This window comes from Chiloscyllium punctatum, chromosome 1 (assembly GCF_047496795.1).
Source record: "Chiloscyllium punctatum isolate Juve2018m chromosome 1, sChiPun1.3, whole genome shotgun sequence".
Lineage (NCBI taxonomy): Eukaryota > Metazoa > Chordata > Chondrichthyes > Orectolobiformes > Hemiscylliidae > Chiloscyllium > Chiloscyllium punctatum.
Genome location: NC_092739.1, coordinates 165,091,500 through 165,111,288, shown reverse-complemented (window position 1 = coordinate 165,111,288; position 19,789 = coordinate 165,091,500). Strand labels below are relative to the sequence as shown.

General features: G+C 43.5%; 1 protein-coding gene across 1 annotated transcript in view; it reads right to left on the bottom strand.

The window, feature by feature from the left end:
* The window catches only part of LOC140481584 (sideroflexin-5-like), a 327,308-nt gene that overhangs the window by 110,531 nt on the left and 196,988 nt on the right, over positions 1-19,789 (bottom strand). Inside the window, exon 11 of the mRNA XM_072578021.1 lies at positions 2,738-2,853. Coding sequence (XP_072434122.1) covers positions 2,738-2,853 — 116 coding nt within the window. The remainder of the gene's footprint in view (positions 1-2,737; positions 2,854-19,789) is intronic.

The following is a 19,789-nucleotide window of genomic DNA, read 5'->3' as shown; positions in this document are numbered from 1 at the left end:
ATGTCAGTGTAGGAGGGAGATGATCAGACCTCCGGGTGAATTCTGAAATGCAGTGCAGACTGGGTCTTGAGAAACTGTGTGAGTAGCATCCACTTCCCACTCATCCACTCGAATGGAGTAAATATCAGCGATTGTTAATCCAGCTCCCACTGAGATTTCAATAATATGAACACAAAGGTGTTTGCAGTTTAGTCAGAAAGTTTAGCAAAGTAGAGACAAAGAAAAGAAAGGAATCGAAATAAAGACTGTTTCTATTCACTTATGGGACGTGGGTGTTGTTGGTTGGACTAGCATTTATGAACCGTCGCTAGTTTCCCTTGAGAAGGTGGGGGTGAGCAGCCTTCTTGAACCTCTGCAGTCTATATGCTGTAGATTGACCCACAATGTCCTTAGGAATGAATGAATCATTTTTATTAGCACATACGTCTCAGGAGATACAGCAAAAAGTGTCGCCACAATCCAGTGCCATTTTAAGAATAAAAAGAGAGTACTTAAATAGAGTGCATCTTCATTGACCATTGCCGAAACAAGGGCTCCAGGGCTTCTGCAATATAACAATGTCACACTGTCTGTGCTTGTACAAATGGTCCTACTGAGACCGAACTTTCATATAGAATTTTTGGAACCCTACAGTGTGGAAACAGGCCCTTTGGCCCAACAAGTCCATACCGACCCTCCGAAGAGTATCCACCCAAACCTATTCCCTTACCATATTACTCTACATTTACCCCTGACTACTGCACCTAACCTACACATCCCTGAACACTATGGGCAATTTAGCATGACCAATTTATCAAGGCTGCACATCTTTGGATTGCGGGAGGAAACTGGAGCACCTGGAGGAAACCCACATAGACACGCGGAGAACGTGCAAACACCACACAGTCACCGAGGCTGGAATTGAACCCGGGTCCCTGGTGCTGCGAGGCAGCAGTGCTAACCACTGAACCACCATGCCGTCCTCTCGCCATTTATAAATGTCTTTATAAAGTTGGCCTCAAGGAATCCCCGTTCTGGGTACATCAATGACGCTACCGACTTGAGAGGCATCAAGTGGTGGTATTCCCAAGCATTTGCTGCCCTCGTCCTTCTAGATGCAAGTGGTTGGGGGTTTGGAAGGTGCTGTCTGAGAATCTTTGATGAATTACTGCAATGCATCTTGTAGATAGTACACACTGCTTCTGCTGAGCATTAGTGATGGAAGGAGTGGATGCTTGTGGATATGGTACCTATCAAGTGGACCACTTTGTCCTGGATGATGTCAAACTTCTTGAGTGTTGGAGCTTCACCCATCCAGGCAAATGGACAGTATTCCAACAAACTCTTGACTTGTGCTTTGCAGATATTGGACAGGCTTTGGACAGTCAAGAGGTATGTTACTCAGCATTCCTAGCCTCTAACCTGCTTTTGTAGATACAGTGTTTATGTGGCAAGTCCAGTTAAGTTTCTGTTCAATGGTAACCTGAGGATATTGATAGTGGGTGATTCACTGATTATCAAGGGGCGGTGGTTACATTGTCTCTTATTTAAGATGGTAATTGCCTGGCATTTGTGTGGCGTGAATGTTACTTGCCACTTGTCGACCCAAGCCTGGATATTGTCCAGATCTTGTTGCACTTGGACACGGACGACTTCAGTTTCTGAGGAGTCACGAATGGAGCTGAATATTCTGCAATCGTTGACAAACATCCCTACCTCTGACCTTATGATGGAGGGAAGGTAATTGATGGAACAACTCAAGATGTTTGGGCCAAGGACAGAATCCTGAGGAACTCCTGCAGTGATGTGCAAGAACTGAGATGACTGTTCTTTTACAACGACAAACATCTGCCTATGTACCAGGCATGACTCCAACCAGCGATGAGTTTGCCCCATTGTTGTTTACTGGTAACTGAATCAGGACTGGCAGGGCAACTCTTGACCATGTGTCATGTAGCCAATTAGCCTCATTAAAAACCTTACATTCAATTAAAAGAGGCCTTCTTGCATTGATTAGGCTAGTTTAAATACCTCAAGATTTGTTCCTGGTCAGGGAAGGGGAAGACCAAGAGGGCATTGCTGTAGGCAAGCCTTGATGCTCTCCCTGCTTACCCAGGAAAACAGTATATGCCATTCTGAGTAGGTAAGCCTAGACAACAGCCATTGTTAGATTAACATTTTCAAAGAAAGGCATCCTATGGCAGCGTCTGTGGGCCAGAATATCCATCTTCAAATCCCACCAGCTATGGCAGTATGCCATAACATAACTGAACAGGTTGATCAATAAAAAAAAAAGCAAACAGTAACTGCTTCTTCATGGACATGTTTGGAAACAGATACAGCCCCAACTTTTGTTTTCTGCTCACATGGGGAGAATCCAACCTAGCATTTGAGAATGGTGACGTTCGTCAGAAAGCTGATCTGAAATTTCAGATCACTCTTTTTCTCTCTATATTAATAAAAAGTGCTGATGTATTCCCTGCATTTTCTATCTTTACTGAAGGAGATATTAGGGCAGGTTGCTTGGGTGATGACTGGTAAGTTTTAAGCAATGTCTTAAAGGTGGAAAGGTAGGGATTTCCATAGGTTCAGAAAGTGTTTAGGATAGAAACAGCTGACATTACAGCTGGCAGTGATGGGGTTGAGGGAAATTGGGATTTGCAAGAGAGCAGATTTTGCAGCCATTAAAATAGTCTTATAGCAATAGTGAGAGTAAATAGCGACAAGCAACAAAACAAAATCAGAGTTCAACACACACCTGTCTGGCAGCAATCCTGGATGTTCCAATTACATTTCCATCCATGTCCAACACGGAGATCCCTTCCTCTAGCTCACTGTGTCTCATCAGCACCACATTGCAGACATTTGCAGCTGCTGCAGGAAAATAAAATACACAAAGCACTCAGCAATATTCTGGAAAAATCAGGTCTTTAAAAAATATATTGTTCTGGAATCATAGAGTCATGGAATTCTGTAGAAGAGAAGGAGGCCATTTCCTCCAGAATGGCTGTCCCAGTAGTAGTTCTTTATCTCAGAATTAGATCTACCAGGATTTTATCGAGTGTTAGAGGAAACTGAAGGGGATGAATGGTCTTTCCTGCTCCAAATTATAATAGGATCCCCTATTTCATCGAGGGTTTTTAGTTCTCTATAATATATACAGGTCATTCTGCTATAACATGCGCTTCATTAGCACAAATTCACTGTAATGCCATTGATGAATTGGGGACACTGTTTCTAAAGCACAAACGTTTAAAATCTGTGTTGACTGCAATGTGATTACATCACCAACACTTTAAGCGCTGTTTCTAAAGCGCGATTTTTCTATAATGCTGAATTGTATAAGAACACGACCATTGTGTTTTGGAAGAACTATCTATAGTCTTATTCTTCTAAGTTTATACATAAGGTTGATTATGTCCTTTCAAAATACATAGGAAGTGCTATTCCCTATAGCACACAGAGGACACTGAATCTTTCCTGGTTCTACAAGCCGACATGGAGAAGGTGCCGCAGAGGTTGAGGTTTTCATTTTGGATTGACTTGTGACCTCCAGTCAAGTGAAGAGTCTCTTGGGTGCATCACTCTTCATGTTCCTTCACTTTTTCAACACAACCTCCACAGCCTCACACACCATCTGTGCCAACCTATTCCCCTTACCCAACCTGATGACCCACATTGGGACTGTGTCAATTTTGTGCCAACTCATGCCTCCCACTTTGGAGTTTACTGATCTGGAGGGCTGAGGAACCTCAATCACTGAGAAAGTTCCAGGCAGAAATTAATAGTTGTCTGCAGACCAATGTCATTGGAAATAGTGCAGGAAAAGGGCATTTAGAAAATGAACAGACAAGCTCTAGAATGGCAGGGCAGGCTAAATGTGCTGACTGCCTACTCTGTTCCAATGGACCAATCACACTTTATCCTTACACCCACTATCTACCATGGGCATACCTCATAGAACATAGAACATAGAAGAATACAGCGCAGTACAGGCCCTTCGGCCCTCGATGTTGCGCCGATCAAAGTCCACCTAACCTACACTAACCCACTATCCTCCATATACCTATCCAATGCCCGCTTAAATACCCATAAAGAGGGAGAGTCCACTACTGCTACTGGCAGGGCATTCCATGAACTTACGACTCGCTGAGTGAAGAACCTACCCCTAACATCAGTCCTATATCTACCCCCCCTTAATTTAAAGCTATGCCCCCTTGTAATAGCTGACTCCATACGTGGAAAAAGGTTCTCACTGTCAACCCTATCTAACCCCCTAATCATCTTGTACACCTCTATCAAATCACCCCTAAACCTTCTTTTCTCCAAAGAAAACAACCCCAAGTGCCTCAGCCTTTCCTCATAGGATCTTCCTACCATACCAGGCAACATCCTGGTAAACTTCCTCTGCACCCGTTCCAGTGCCTCCACATCCTTCCTATAGTATGGCGACCAAAACTGCACACAATATTCCAGATGCGGCCGCACCAGAGTCTTATACAACTGCAGCATGACCTCAGGACTCCGGAACTCAATTCCTCTACCAATAAAAGCCAGTACGCCATATGCCTTCTTCACTGCACTATTTACCTGGGTGGCAACTTTCAGAGATCTGTGTACATGGACACCAAGATCCCTCTGCTCTTCCACACTACCAAGTATCCGACCATTAGCCCAGTACCCCATCTTTTTATTACTCTTACCAAAGTGAATCACTTCACACTTAGCTACATTGAACTCCATTTGCCACCTTTCTGCCCAGCTCTGCAGCTTCTCTATATCCCGCTGTAACCTGCTATATCCTTCCTCACTGTCTACAACTCCTCCGACTTTCGTATCATCCGCAAACTTGCTCATCCAACCTTCTAACCCTTCCTCCAGGTCATTTATAAAAATGACAAACAGCAATGGTCCCAAAACAGATCCTTGCGGAACACCGCTAGTGACGGCACTCAAAGATGAACCTTTGCCATCAACTACTACCCTCTGTCTTCTTCCAGAGAGCCAATTCCTAATCCAAACCTCCAACTCACCCTCAATGCCATATCTCTGTATTTTCTGCAGTAGCCTACCATGGGGGACCTTATCAAACGCCTTACTAAAATCCATATATACCACATCTACCACTTTCCCCTCATCTACCTCCTTAGTCACCTTCTCAAAGAATTCAATAAGGTTTGTGAGGCACGACCTGCCCTTCACAAAACCATGCGGACTATCCTTGATCACATCATTCTTATCCAGATGTGCATAAATCCTATCCCTTACAATTCTCTCTAAGACTTTGCCCAAAACAGAAGTGAGACTCACTGGCCTATAGTTACTAGGATTATCCCTACTCCCCTTCTTGAACAATGGAACCACGTTTGCTAGCCTCCAGTCCTCTGGCACTACTCCTGTCGACAAAGAGGACACAAAAATCAAGGCCAATGGCTCTGCAATCTCCTCCCTTGCTTCCCAGAGAATCCTAGGATAAATGCCATCAGGCCCAGGGGACTTATCTATTTTCACCCTTGCCAGAATTTCCAACACCTCTTCTCTACATATCTCAAAGCCATCCATTCTACTTATTCGTGCCTCAGTATTCATATCGACAACAATGTCCTGTTCCTGAGTGAATACTGACGAAAAGTATTCATTCAGCGCCTCCCCAATCTCTTCATGTTGGAGCTTCACCTATCCAGGCAAATAGACAGTATTCCCATATCATCTAACTTTATTAATTAGTCTACCATGTGGAACCTTGTTGAAGGCTTTACTAAAGTCCAAGTAAATAACAACTACTGCTCTGTCCTCAATCTTTTTGACAACTTCCTCAAAACACTCAATCAAGTTTATGAGACATGATTTTCCTCGCACAAAACTACGCTGACTATCTCTACCTCCTTAATGCTTTTATCTACCTGTCCTGGTACCTTAAAGGGCCAGTGTACCAAGGTCCCTCTAATTCTCAGTGCTCCCAGGGTCCTACCATTAATCATATATTCCCCCGTCTTGTTTGTCCTGCCCAAGTCCATCACCTCACATTTATCTGAATTGATTTCCATTTGACAACAATCAGCCCAACTGGAATCCTCTAAAGCTATTCTTCTCACTATTTACACCCCACCAATTTTTGTATCATCCACAAACTGATCAACCCTTCTACATCCAAGTCCAAAATGCTCAGATTAGATTAGATTACTTACAGTGTGGAATCAGGCCCTTTGGCCGAACAAGTCCACACCGACCCTCTGAAGAGCAACAAACCCAGACCCATTCCCCTACATTTACCCCTTCACCTAACACTACGGGCAAGGCCAATTCACCTAACCTGCACATTTTTTGGTCTGTGGGAGGAAACCGGAGCACCCAGAGGAAACCCACGCAGACAGGGGGAGACTGTGCAAACTTCACACAACAGCTGCCTGAGGTGGGAATTGAACCCGGGTCTTTGGCACTGAGGCAGCAGTGCTAATCACTGTGCCACCATACCGTCCCAGCCACAAACATGAAGGGCACCAACACGGACTACTGTGGAATCCCATTGGTCACAGACTTCCAGTTAGGAAAGACACCTCAAACATCATCCTCTGTTTTCTGCCACTTACTCAATTATGGATCCAATTTCCCAAATTTCCTTGAATCCCATGGGTTCTTACCTTCACTACCAGTCTTCTATCTGGGACCTTATCAAAACACTTGCTGAAGTGCAAGTAGACTACATCGAAAACATTGCCCTCACCTACACACCTGGTCACCTCTGAAAAGTTCAATCAAATTGATCAGATATAGCTGTCCCGGAACAAAACTACGCTAACTGTTCTTGAATTAATCCCTGCTTCTCTAAATGTAGATTAATTTTGTCCCTCAGATTTGCTTGTTATAATTTCCCCAGCCTGAAGTTAGATTGACTAGTCTCTAGTTTCCTGGTTTATCCCTTGTTCCCTTGTAGGATACCCCATTGCCTGTTCTCAGTCCTCCAGTACCTCCCCAGTGGCCAGAGAGGAATTAAATCTTTGCAAGTGCTCTTGCTATTTCCTCCTATGCCCCACTCAATGCATTTATCTGTCCCTAGATATTTAGCTACTTTTAAGCCTGCAGCTCACAACCTCCTCGCTATCTATGCCAGTTTCTTGCATTGTATCACAGATCTTCTTCATGATTTCACCATTGGAGTTCCAAGAGTTCATGCTTATTTCAACAGCCCCAAAGGGTACTTTACCTCTCCAAATGGATGCCCTATGTATCCAAAACACTAAGACCTACTCCGACCAGGGTTAATTCGTGCACATCAAAATTAGCATATGTGAGATACAATCTGTCTTCATTCCTGCCTCCATTGCATGGTAGGTGTGATGTCTGAGGTGTGACTTCCAGAATATGGCTTCCAGAAGAGGCCATCCACACTTGTGGAAACTGAAACTATTGAGTGCTGTTTCTGTAATATTCATGGCAGCCTGATACTACATAAAAAATGAGAGAGACACAGAGAAATCCAAATACAAGACAGAGAGTTCTGTGTCTAAGAGCAAAAGGAAAGTAAAAGAAAATAAGCTATATTAATCAAACAGCTGTTGTAGTCTTACCTATTATTATAGAGAATCTTTAAAGGATCGCATATTAAACAACTATTTACCTTACTCAGCCTCTGTCAGTAATCTTGGTAAAATGTGTAGGTTTTTGGAAGGTTCTGATAACGACTCAGGTTGTGTCAATGTCCATATGTGGCTTTTGTCACATAAACAGACTGGCAAGTCCTTTAAGAAATCATGAGCTTGTGTTTGATAGGGTCTCTCCACCAAAAGAATGATGATGGTAATCAGGCCTCAATTCTAGTTTCAAGTTTCAGTTGGATCCCATGCCTACGCTGACTTTAGCATGGGACCACCCATGCTCTAGCTTGCTGTTGAGACTATCCAGTAAGGAGCAGGTGGAAAATCTTCTACAAATTGGCCATCTAGGAATCGTGGATGGAAACTGAGGACCCAACTAAACCAGTTGTTAACCAGTTCTGAGGGAGGGTCACCGGATCCAAAACGTTAACTCTGTTTTCTCTTCATAGATGCTGTCAGACCTGCTGAGCTTTTCCAGCAATTTCTGTTTTTGTTTCTGATTTACAGCATCCACAGTTCTTTCAGTTTTTAAATCAGACTTTAGCTGTGTTTCTGGCAGATTCTCACTTTCGTTTTGTAGCTATAACAACAGTATGAAAGTAAGGAACTAACAGTCTGAATGGGCCGTCTCTCTGCGTTTTCTATCCTGTTGAGGGCAGTCACCCAATGCTGCAAGCCCAATCAATGGATCTGAAATTCTGGAGCCCAATGATAGGTCAAGGACTAAATGCTCTGCCATTAATCTTTATTATATCCTTTTCAATGTGAATATTGCCCAATGGCAGATGTTAAGCTAACTGGCCTGTAGTTACATGCTTTTTGTCTCCTTCTCTTTTTGAATAAAGGTGCCACGTGGTGTAATAGGATGATATTTTATTTAACGTACATACAGAGAGATAGTGAGGAATGTACCCTTATGTAGCGATGTAAAAGAAAGAGAGAGAGTGTGTGCAGCCTATGGAGTAAAGATCTCCCAAGCTATTAAAAGTACCTAAATCAGGAGAGGGTTAATCATCACATAAGCAATCAAATTAATTAGCGCATGAGCTCACAATCAGGCCTCCCCAAGGCTTTCACAACACAGGACGCCTCAGAGAGCTCTGACAACAGCTGCTGGTACTTGTCTGTGAATGGAAGCCAGGCCAGCTCTCTGCCATGCCTGCAATGACAAAGCGTTCTGGAACTCACACAGTTTTCAAATCAGTAGGCTGTGTACAGCGCTGAGGAGTTATCGGCTTACAGAGATAAATATTAACGAAGACCGGGATATTGCCTGCGGAGCAAAACCAACACCAACTGAAGCTCCAAGGGACAGCAGCTTGAGCTCCTGGTATTTACCAGAGCACAGGAAGAACACACAGAGTGGTGAGAATGTGGAACTCACGACCACATGGAGTGGCTGAGGCAGAAAGCAGAGCAGTATTTTAGGAGAAAGGAAAAGAAGAATAGAGCAATATGTTGAGATGATGAGATGAAATAGGGCGTGAGGAGGCTCCTTTGGAGCTTAAACATAGGCATAGACCTGTTGGGCTGAATGGCCTCTTTCGATGTTATTAATGCAATATACCATGGCAGAATCAAAGTGGTCTCAACAATCTTCAAGAAATTCTCCTATCTTCTGAGACACATGGTAAGTCTATGATTTTGGAAGATTAGAACAGAAAAAGAAAGAAAGATTTGATGTTGATTACTGCTCCTTATTGTAATGTTTGATAGGTGCAGGTTAAACAAACAATGTCAAGCTTCTGTCCACTGTTTCCACACAGAAATCTGCAATAAAATTATGGGCACATTCACCTTCCCAATAGTTTGGGCATAAATAATGTGGCACTGCCTTACATTACAAAGTAATCAACATGGATACTGCTTAAAAGGCACATAAACCTACTGAACTTACACTAGTTATACTTAGACCCAAAAGGAGAGATTGTCCAATTCATCAAGAAAACAATTAAGTAGACAGACAGCAGACAAGATTAAGTAGAGAGATGGATAAGTAATAAACCATCTTCACTACATCACATTTCAACTTGTAATTTCAGCTTGAAATTCATCATACCCTCTTTGGACTGTTTCCAATACCAATATATATTCCCTTAGATAAAAAGTCCAAAATTGTTCACAGTATTCCATTTGTGGTCTTAAACAGTACATTGTATAGTGTTTGCAAGATCGCCCCATTTTAATCAACTATTGCTTTGAAATAAAGGCCAATATTTCATTTGTCTTTTACATTATCTCCTGAACTTGGTGCTAGCTTTTTGTCATTTATGTATGAGAACTCCCAAATTCTCTGTGCTGTGGCTTTCTGCAGTCTTTCTGTATTTAAATAATACTGAACTCCTTTATTTTGCCTGCCAAAATACATAAGAACATAAGAACTAGTGGCAGGAGAAGGAAATTCAGCTTCTTGAGTCTGCTCCACCGTTTAATGCAATTGTGACTAATCTAATTTCGCCCTCAACCCACGTTCCTGTCTGTTCCTCATAGCCCTTTAACTCATTACTATTAAAAATCTTTCAATCACCTGCTTAAGACAGATTATTTGAATCATAGAATCCCTACAGTGTGGAAGCAGGCTATTTGGCCCATTGAATCCACACCAAACTTCTGAGGAGCATCCCACCCAGATCCACCATCCCTGTAACTCTGCATTTCCCATGGCTAACCCTCCTTGCCTGTACATACCTGGTCACCATAGGAATATTTAGCATGGCCAATCCACCTCACCTGTACATCTTTGGACAGTGAAAGGAAACCAGAGCGCCCAGAGGAAATCAATGCCGAAAGATACTGATGATGCTCAGAGGAGAGTAAACATCTTTATCTTGACTTATTCAGTGTCCTGGTGTCCGCTGCACTCTTGGGTAGGGAATCCCACAGATTCACATTTATATTCTGAGAATTTTTACTCACTAACTTAACCAAATATTTCTGTCATTCTCACCACTTGCCTTCCCACTTATTTGTGTCATTCACAAACTTGGAAATGGTACATTCACTTCCATTATCCAAGTCATTAATATATTGTGGTACTCCCTTGGTTACAGGTGGCCATCCTGAAAATGCCCCATTTATCCCAAATATCTGTCTTCTATTAATTAGCCAATGGTCTATCCATGCTAATATGCTACCTCTAATAAAATAGGCTCTTATTATGGGAAAAAGTGAGGACTGCAGATGTTGGAGATCAGAGTCAAAATGTGTGGTGCTGGAAAAACACTGCTAGTCAGGCAGTATCTGAGGAGCAGGAGAATTGATGTTTCAAAAATAAGCTCTTCATCAGAAATGTAGGAGAGGCCCAAGGAGGCTGAGAGATAAACGAGTGTGGGGGACATGGGGAGGAAGATAGCTGGGAATGTGATAGGTAGATGAAGGTGGGGGTGACGGTGATAAATCAGAGCGGAGGGTGGACTGATGGGTGGGAAAGAAGATGGACAGGTAGGACAGTTGAAGAGGGCGGTGTCAAGTTGGAAGGTTGAACCTCGGATAAGGTGGTGGGAGGGGAGATGAGAAAAGTGCTGAAATCAACATTGATCCCATGTGGTTAGAGGGTCCCAAGGTGGAAGATGAGGCGTTCTCACTTCAGGCGTTGGATAGTTAGAATCTGGCGGTGGAGGAGGCCCAGGACTTGCATCTTGCATGTCCTTGGCGGAGTGGGAGGGCAGTTGAATGTTTGGCCACAGGACAGTGGTTGTTTAGCATGTGTGTCCCAGAGATGTTCTCTGAAATGTTCTGCAAGTTGGCATCCTGTCTCCCCAAGAAACAGGAGGTCACATCAGGAGCAATGGACACAATAGATGACGTGTGTGGAGGTTCAGGAAAATCTGTGCTAGATGTGAAAGGATCCTTTGGGCCTTGGATGGAGGTGAGGGGGAGGTGTGGGCACAGGCTTTGAACTTCTTGTGGTGGCAGGGGAAGGTGCTGGGACTGGAGGGTGGGCTGGTGGGTGGTATGGCCCTAACAAGGGAGTCGGAGAGGGAATGGTGTCTGTAGAATATGGATAGTGGTGGAGATGGAAATATATCTCTGGTGGTGGGGTCTGTTTGTAGGTGGCAGAAAATGATGCGTTGTATCCGGAGGTTGGTGGGGTGGACTGGGAGTGGTTCTATTTCCTTTGGAGCTTTGGATAGAAATCCCCCACCCCCCCCACCCACTTGGTCCTCAACTTCCACCGCACCAACCTCTGGATACAATGCATCATTTCCCACCATTTCTGCCACCTACAAACAGACCCCACCACCAGAGATATATTTTCATCCCCACCTCTATCTGTGTTCCACAGAGACCATTCCCTCCACGCCCCCACCAACCCACCCTCCCCTCCCGGCACCTTCTCCCACCACTGCAGCAAGTGTAAAACCTGCGCCCACACCTCCCCCCTCACTTTCATCCAAGGCCCCAAAGGATCCTTACATGTCTGGCAGAAATTTTCCTGCACCTCCACACGTCACCTACTGTGTCCGTTGCTCTTGACGTGGTCTCCTCTACATTGGAGAGCTAGGACGCCAGCTTGTGGAATGTTTCAGAGAACATCTCTGGGACACATGCGCTGAACAACCCCACTGTCCTGTGGCCGAACACTTCAACTCCTCCTCCCATTCCGCCAAGGGCATGCAAGTCCTGAGCTTCCTCCACCGCCAAATTCTAGCCACGCAACGCTTGGAGGAAGAACGCCCCATCTTCCGCATTGGGACCCTCCAACCACACGGGACCAATGTTGATTTCCTCATCTCCCCTCCCCCACCTGATCCCAGATTCAACCCTCCCAATCGGCACCGCCCTCTTGACCTTTCCTACCTGTCCATCTTCCTTTTCATCTATCCCCTCCACCCTCTGCTCCGACTTATTACCATCACCTCCACCCTCATTTACCTATTGCATTCCCACCCCCTCCCATTTATCTCTCAGCCCACTCAGCCTCCCTCTTCATTCCTGATGAAGAGCTTATGTTTGAAACATTAACTCTGCTGCTTCATGGATGCTGCCTGACCAGCCATGCTCTTCCAGAACCACACGTTTTGACCTAGGCTTAATTATGGTACTATATTAGTCAACGTTTGGAAATTCAAATATATTACATCTACTGGTTCCCCTTTATATAATCGGTCCACAAGGAATTCTGATAAATTTGTCAGATATGATCTCCCCCATAATGAAGTTCTTCTGCCTCTGCTTGATTAAATGATATATTTTCAATGCTCTATTAATACATACTTCATAGTTGACATGAATATTTTCCCAATGACAGATGTTAAGCTATTTAGGAACTGGATTTTTGTCAATCTCCTTTTTTTGAATAAAGATGTTACATTGGCAGTTTTTCAATCCTCTGTGACTTTGTGATTCTTTGACAATTACTTCCAGTAATCTATCTCCATAGTTACTTCCACTAATATAGATTCCAGGGAACAGACTGGCCTTTGGCCTCATGAATTTCCCTAGTTCATTTTTTTTTGTAAATTTTCCTCCAGTGATTATAGGCACAGCTGCCACTGTGCATCAGTAGTGAGGGACTGAATGTTGAAGGTTGTGGATGTAGAGCCAATCAAGTGGGCTACTTTGTTCTGGATTGGGTCAAGCTTCTTGAGTGTTGTTGGAGCTGCACTCATCCAGGCAAATGGAGATTCCATTGTACTTGTGTTTTGTCAATGGTAGATCGACTTTAGGGAGTCAGGAGGTGAATTACTCATTGCATGATTCCCATTCTCTGACCTGCTCTTGTAGGCATTGTATTTACATGGCTGCTCCAATTGAGTTTATGATCAATGGCAGCCCTCAGAAGGTTGTTAATGGAGGCTTCAGTGTTAGTTTTGCCACTAAGTATCATTGGTAGATAGCCAGACTCTCGTTTGTTGGAGATGGCACTTTTGTAATATACAAATATTACTTGGCACCTGTTCACATTTGAACATGGACTGCTTCAGTTGTTGTGGGTTTGGAGTCACATGTGGGCCAGAACAGACAAGGATGGCAGATTTCCTGTCCCAAAGGACTGTGAAACACATAGCATTGCAATTCTTGTTCCAACCCCTTTTTATTGATTAAAAATCACAACTGCCATGGTAGAATTGCTAGTTCAGTGATATTACGACTGTTTCACCATCTCCCCTCTTTCTCTTTACAGACTTTAACTCATCTTGTCAACTTATGCTTTTATTCATTTTGGTATCACCACCAAATTTAGCCACCACACATTCAGCCTCAGATCCAAACCAATGATACACAGTGAATAGAGTTAGTGTCCAAATTCAGACATGAAACACAATCATCTCTGATGGTTATTTGAGGCATTTGAACAAACAGAATACAGACTTAGATCAAAAGAGTAGTGTAAGCAGATGGGGTTTCAATTCACGGGCAGTGGCACCAGTATTCAGGAAAAACACTGTAGTTCTTTGGGATGGGCTGGACCTAAATGGATTTGGGGTCAGTGTCCTGCTAAATTCTGGAACTGGAAGGTTGGCGGAGAAAGAGTTCGGGTGAAGAAAGGTTTGAAAATCCAAAAGGAAAAGTCATGGTGAGTAAGGACAATCAGTGTGAGCCAGGAACAGGCAGGGAATTTAACAAAAAATGTTCATCAGCAATTGAGATCCATGCTGAGAATAGCAGTAAACATTGAAATTAGAGGCCCTTATCAGAATGTGTGAAGCATCCTAGATGAGCCTGGTGATAATTGCAGAGTTTTACAGAATAACACAGGATAGAATGAGCCCTCTCAGCCCATCATGCCTAAGCTTAGAAAGAAAGCAAACAAATTTGTTTGAGTCCTTTGCAAATTCTCTCTTTTCAGTCATACATTGAATTTCAAAAATATTCAATAGTGACATTGTAGGGAGAACACAAGCTCATCAAGTGGATCTGGGAGCCAGTGTGAGATGAGTTATGACCTTTACAAGTAAAATCAGGTGAGTAATTCTACTGATGTTTAAAGTAAAATTCAACTTTAGATAGATTAAGAGTATTTAAAGTGCAAAGAATAGGACAAAGCCCCCAGTATTTAATATCTCTTCAGAACATGGGGTGGCACAGTGGCTCAGTGGTTAGCACTGCTGCCTCACAGCACTAGGGTCCCAGGTTCGATTCCAGCATCGGGCAACTAACTGTGTGGAGTTTGCACATTCTCTCTGAGTGGGTTTCCTCCCACAGTCCAAAGATGTGCAGGTCAGGTGAATTGGTCAGGCTAAATTGGCCATAATGTTAGGTGCATTCGTCAGAGGGAAATGGGTCTGGGTAGGTTACTCTTTGGAGGGTCGGTGTGGACTAGTTGGGCCGATGGGCCTGTTTCCACACTGCAGGGAATCTAAAAAAAAATAGGAACAAAAGTAGACCATTCAGCCTCTCAAGCCTGTTCCTCCATTCAATGAGATCATGGCTGATCTGTGGTCTGACTTCATATACCTTTCTTTGGCTCATAACCTTTTATACCTTTGTTTAACAAAAACAATCTGTAAATTTTAAAATTAACAACTGATCCATCATCCACTATGCTTTGTGGAAGACAGTTCCAAACCTCTACAGACCTTTGTGTATAGTAGTGCTTCCGAACATCTCTCCTGAATGGTCTGGCCCCAATTCTCAGTCTATGCCCCCTAGTCCTAGAATCCCCAACCAATGGAAAATAGTTTATCTTTATTTATTCTGTCTTTTCTTTTAAATACCTTGAAGATTTCTTAAAACAGAAGCAGTAAATGGAAAGGGACTAATTTAAGGGGATGACATGGCGAGACAGCTGGGCATCAATGTAATGCTCCTCCTGTGCAATGTGGGAAATTAGCAACATTTCCAGTGCCTTGGGTGACCATATACTGGCCGCTGTACCTCTTGGAAATCCACAAGTCAGATATGGAGCAGAGGCTGGAGTCACTGAAATATTCACAAGACTGAGATCTACATGGAGAACATGCACAACAAGGTAATCACACCATGGGTAAAGAATGCACAGACAGAAAAGGAAAGGAGGACTGGCAGGTATTGCAGGAGTTCCTTGGGGAGGTAAGGCTATAATTGATAGGAACAGAAACAGGCCATGTGACACATTGAGTCTGCTCTGTCATCCAATTAGATTATGGTAATCTGATCTACTACATTATGATCTGATAATCCCCAATTCCACTTTCCTGCCTTTTCTACATAAACCATTGATCCCCTAGTTGACTAAAAATCTATGTATGAGGAGAAAGTGAGTACTGCAGATGCTGGAGATCAGAGCTGAAAATGTGTTGCTGGAAAAGCGCAGGAGGTCAGGCAGCATCCTAGGAGCAGGAGAATCGACGTTTCGGGCATGAGCTCTTCTTCAGGGATGAGGAAAGTGTGTCCAGCTGGCTAAGATAAAAGGTAGGGAGGAGGGACTTGGGGGAGGGGCGTTGGAAATGCGATAAGTGGAAGGAGGTCAAAGTGAGGGTGATAGGCCGGAGTGGGGGTGGGGGCGGAGAGGTCAGGAAGAAGATTGCAGGTTAGGAAGGCAGTGCTGAGTTTGAGGGATTTGACTGAGACAAGGTGGGGGGAGGGGAAATGAGGAAACTGGAGAAATCTGAGTTCATCCCTTGTGGTTGGAGGGCCCCTAGACGGAAGATGAGGTCCTCTTCCTCCAACCGTCGTGTTGTTATGGTCTGGCGATGGAGGAGTCCAAGGACCTGCATGTCCTTGGTGGAGTGGGAGGGGGAGTTGAAGTGGCTCAACACTTCAACTTCCCCTCCCATTCCACCAAGGACATGCAGGTCCTTGGACTCCTCCATCGCCAGACCATAACAACACGACGGTTGGAGGAAGAGGACCTCATCTTCCGTCTAGGGGCCCTCCAACCACAAGGGATGAACTCAGATTTCTCCAGTTTCCTCATTTCCCCTCCCCCCACCTTGTCTCAGTCAAATCCCTCAAACTCAGCACTGCCTTCCTAACCTGCAATCTTCTTCCTGACCTCTCCGCCCCCACCCCCACTCCGGCCTATCACCCTCACCTTGACCTCCTTCCACTTATCGCATTTCCAACGCCCCTCCCCCAAGTCCCTCCTCCCTACCTTTTATCTTAGCCTGCTGGACACATTTTTCTCATTCCTGAAGAAGGGCTCATGCCCGAAACGTCGATTCTCCTGCTCTTTGGATGCTGCCTGACCTGCTGCGCTTTTCCAGCAACACATTTTCAGCAGTAAAAATCTATGTATGTCAGCCTTGAATATAGTTAATGACCCAGCCTCAATTTCCTTCTTTAACAGAGTTTCCATTTTGATACTGCTGGGGAGACAGTGTCTCAGAGGTGTGCAGTGAGAATTAAGTCACCAGGAGTGACTTAGCTATGTGGGAGTTAAGAAATGAAAAGTTTTAGAGCAATATGATAGGGAGTTCTATTATAAGGAGAATAGATATACTTTTCTGTTGCTACAGACTTGATGGTAGGACAGTACCTTTACTCTCTGATACCAGTATCAAGGCTGTCACCAAACCGCTGTGGGACATTTTGAAAGGATAGGGTGAACAGCTAGAGGTCATTGTCCATGCCGGTACCAACAACATAGGTGAAAAGAAAGGTGGTGTCCTGCAAGCAGAATATAAGGAACCAGAAAATTAAGGAGCTAGGAAATTAAAAAGCTGGATCTCAAAGAGAATAATCTCAGGATTAGACCTAATGCCAAATGTTAGTGAGATTAAGAATAGGAGAGTGGACTGAATCAATGCACAGCTACAGGGATGGTGTCAGAGGAAGGAATTTAGACTTTGAGACATTGGGTCTAATTCAAGAAGGATGGGATCTCTGCAAGCTGGATGTGTTACACCTCAACAGGGCCAAGATGAATATCCTCATAGGGGTGTTTGTTCATATTGTGAGGGAGAGTTTAAACTAGAATTTAGTGGCAGAGGAAAGGGAATCTGAGCTGGGAGACACGAGTGAGGAATAGATTGGAAATGAAAGGTAGAAAAGCAGAAAGCAAACATGAAATGCAGACAAAACAAGGGTGAGCAGCAAACAAGGGTACAGTGCAAAGAAAAATGTGAAAATGTCAAAAAAAAGTCTAAAGATACTATTTGTAATAAGGTAGACAAATTAACAGTGCAAGAAGGTGTAAACATAATGGTATGATTGTGACATGACTGAACATAAAAGGGGATTCAAAAAGCAGGTGGAATGGCATTGTTAGTGAAAAACGAAACAGAACAATTTGGCGAAAGGATATTGGTGCAGGAAATATAGGTGTGGAATCAGTCTGGGTCATGCTAAGAAGCAACAGCAGGGAGAAACCATAAGTGGGATTGTCTATAGGCCTCCAGTAATCAGACAGTCACTCAGCATTCAGCAGGAAATTAGTGATGCACGCAACAAGGATGACACAGTAATCATGGGTGATTAATCTACATATAGACTGGGCAAACCATATTAACAATAATAAATAGTGTGACAGATAAATTCTTGGAACATGTACAAAATGGTATTTCAGGCCAGTATGTTGAGGAACCAACTAGCGTACAGTCTATTCTGGAGTTGTTTTTGTGTAATGTGAAGAGATTAGAATCATGGAATCCCTACAGTGCAGATAGAGGCCATTCAAGTCCTCCAACCCTCCAAAGAGCATCCCACCACTACCTTAATTCATCTTGTGAGCCTGCACATTACAGGGCAATTTAGCACGGCCAATCTATCTAATCTGCACATCTTTGGACTGTGGGAGGAAACCAGAGCAGCTGGAAGGAATCCATGGAGATATAGGGAGAACATGCAAACTCCATACAGACAGTTGCTCAAGGCTGGAATCAAACTGGATCCCCAGCACTGTACCAGCGTGCCAGCTCAAATTAATAATTTTGTTATAAGAGATCATTTAGGAAAATATGACCTTGACATTATACAGTTCTTCACTGTGAAAATGAATCTGAAATCAGGGTTTTAAGTCTAAACAAAGGAAACTACAAAAGTATGAGGGGTGAGTTGACTGTGGTAGACTTTGTTAAAAGACATTGCATGGATAAGGAATGGTTAATACTTATAAAAGTTATGTGTTCTGTTTGGAAAATAACTCAATAGGCAAAGTGGCCTAACTATGGTTAATAAAAGAAATTAAGGACAGTATTAGATCCCAAGAGAAGTCACATGAAGTTGATAGTAAAAATGGAAAGCCCAATTCAGCAAAGGAGGACCAAGAGGTTGATTAAGAGGAGGAATATAGAATATGTGAGTAACTTGAAGAAGCATAAAAGCGGAATGCAAGAGCTATGTAAATAGAAAAAGATTTGTGAAGACACTTGTAGATTCCTCACTGTCTGAATCATGAGAATGGATAATGGAAATGGCAAAGCAATTAAACAACTATTTCAGTTCTATCTTCACAATGGAAGGTACAAACGATTCCAAGATGTGCTGGGAAAGTAAGGGTCCTTTGGGAAGAAGGAACTGAAATAAATTAGCACGAGTGAATAAAAATGCTGGAGAACTGAATGGGACTGAAAGCTGATAAATACCCAGGCCTGATCATTTCCATACTAGGGTACTAGAGCAGGTGGTTATGGAAATAGTGGGTGCACTGGCTGTCATCTTCCAAAGCTTTGTATATTCTGGAACATTCCAGCAGATTGGAAGGTGGCAAATGTAATCCCACTGTTTAAAAAAGGAGGGAGGGTGAAAACCAACAATTAGACTGGTCAGCCTAACATCAACAGCAGGGAAAATGCTGGTTTCTCTTATAAAGAATGTGATAACTGAAATGACTCCACACTGGGGGCTGGTATTCCATAACCAGGTCACCCTTTATGAACATGTAGAGGGTCCTTGACACTGAGCCAGCTCCCTCAGAACCAGCTCAGAGTGAACAGGATGACTGACACTTGTGTAATGTGAAAAGATTAGATTTTGAGAAAGTGAGGACTGCAGATGCTGGAGATCAGTCAAAAAGTGTGGCGATGGGAAAGCACAGCCTGTCAGGCAGCATCCGAAAAGCAGGAGTGTCGATGTTTCGAGCATAAGCTCTTCATTAGGAATGTCCTGATGAAGAGCTTATACTCAAAATGTCAATTCTTCTGCTCCTTGGATGCTGCCTGACCAACAGTGCCTTTCCAGCACTTCACCTCTTGGTTATTTTGGTATCTAAGGCTCCTTAATTTGATCAGATTAACACTCCCAGTTAGGGAACTCACATTTAATGAGGTCTATGTGGCTGCCTTTGTTACAATCAATACACCCCTTCCACTCTGAGTCGGAGGACATAGGGTGGTTCTTTTTATTGTAGT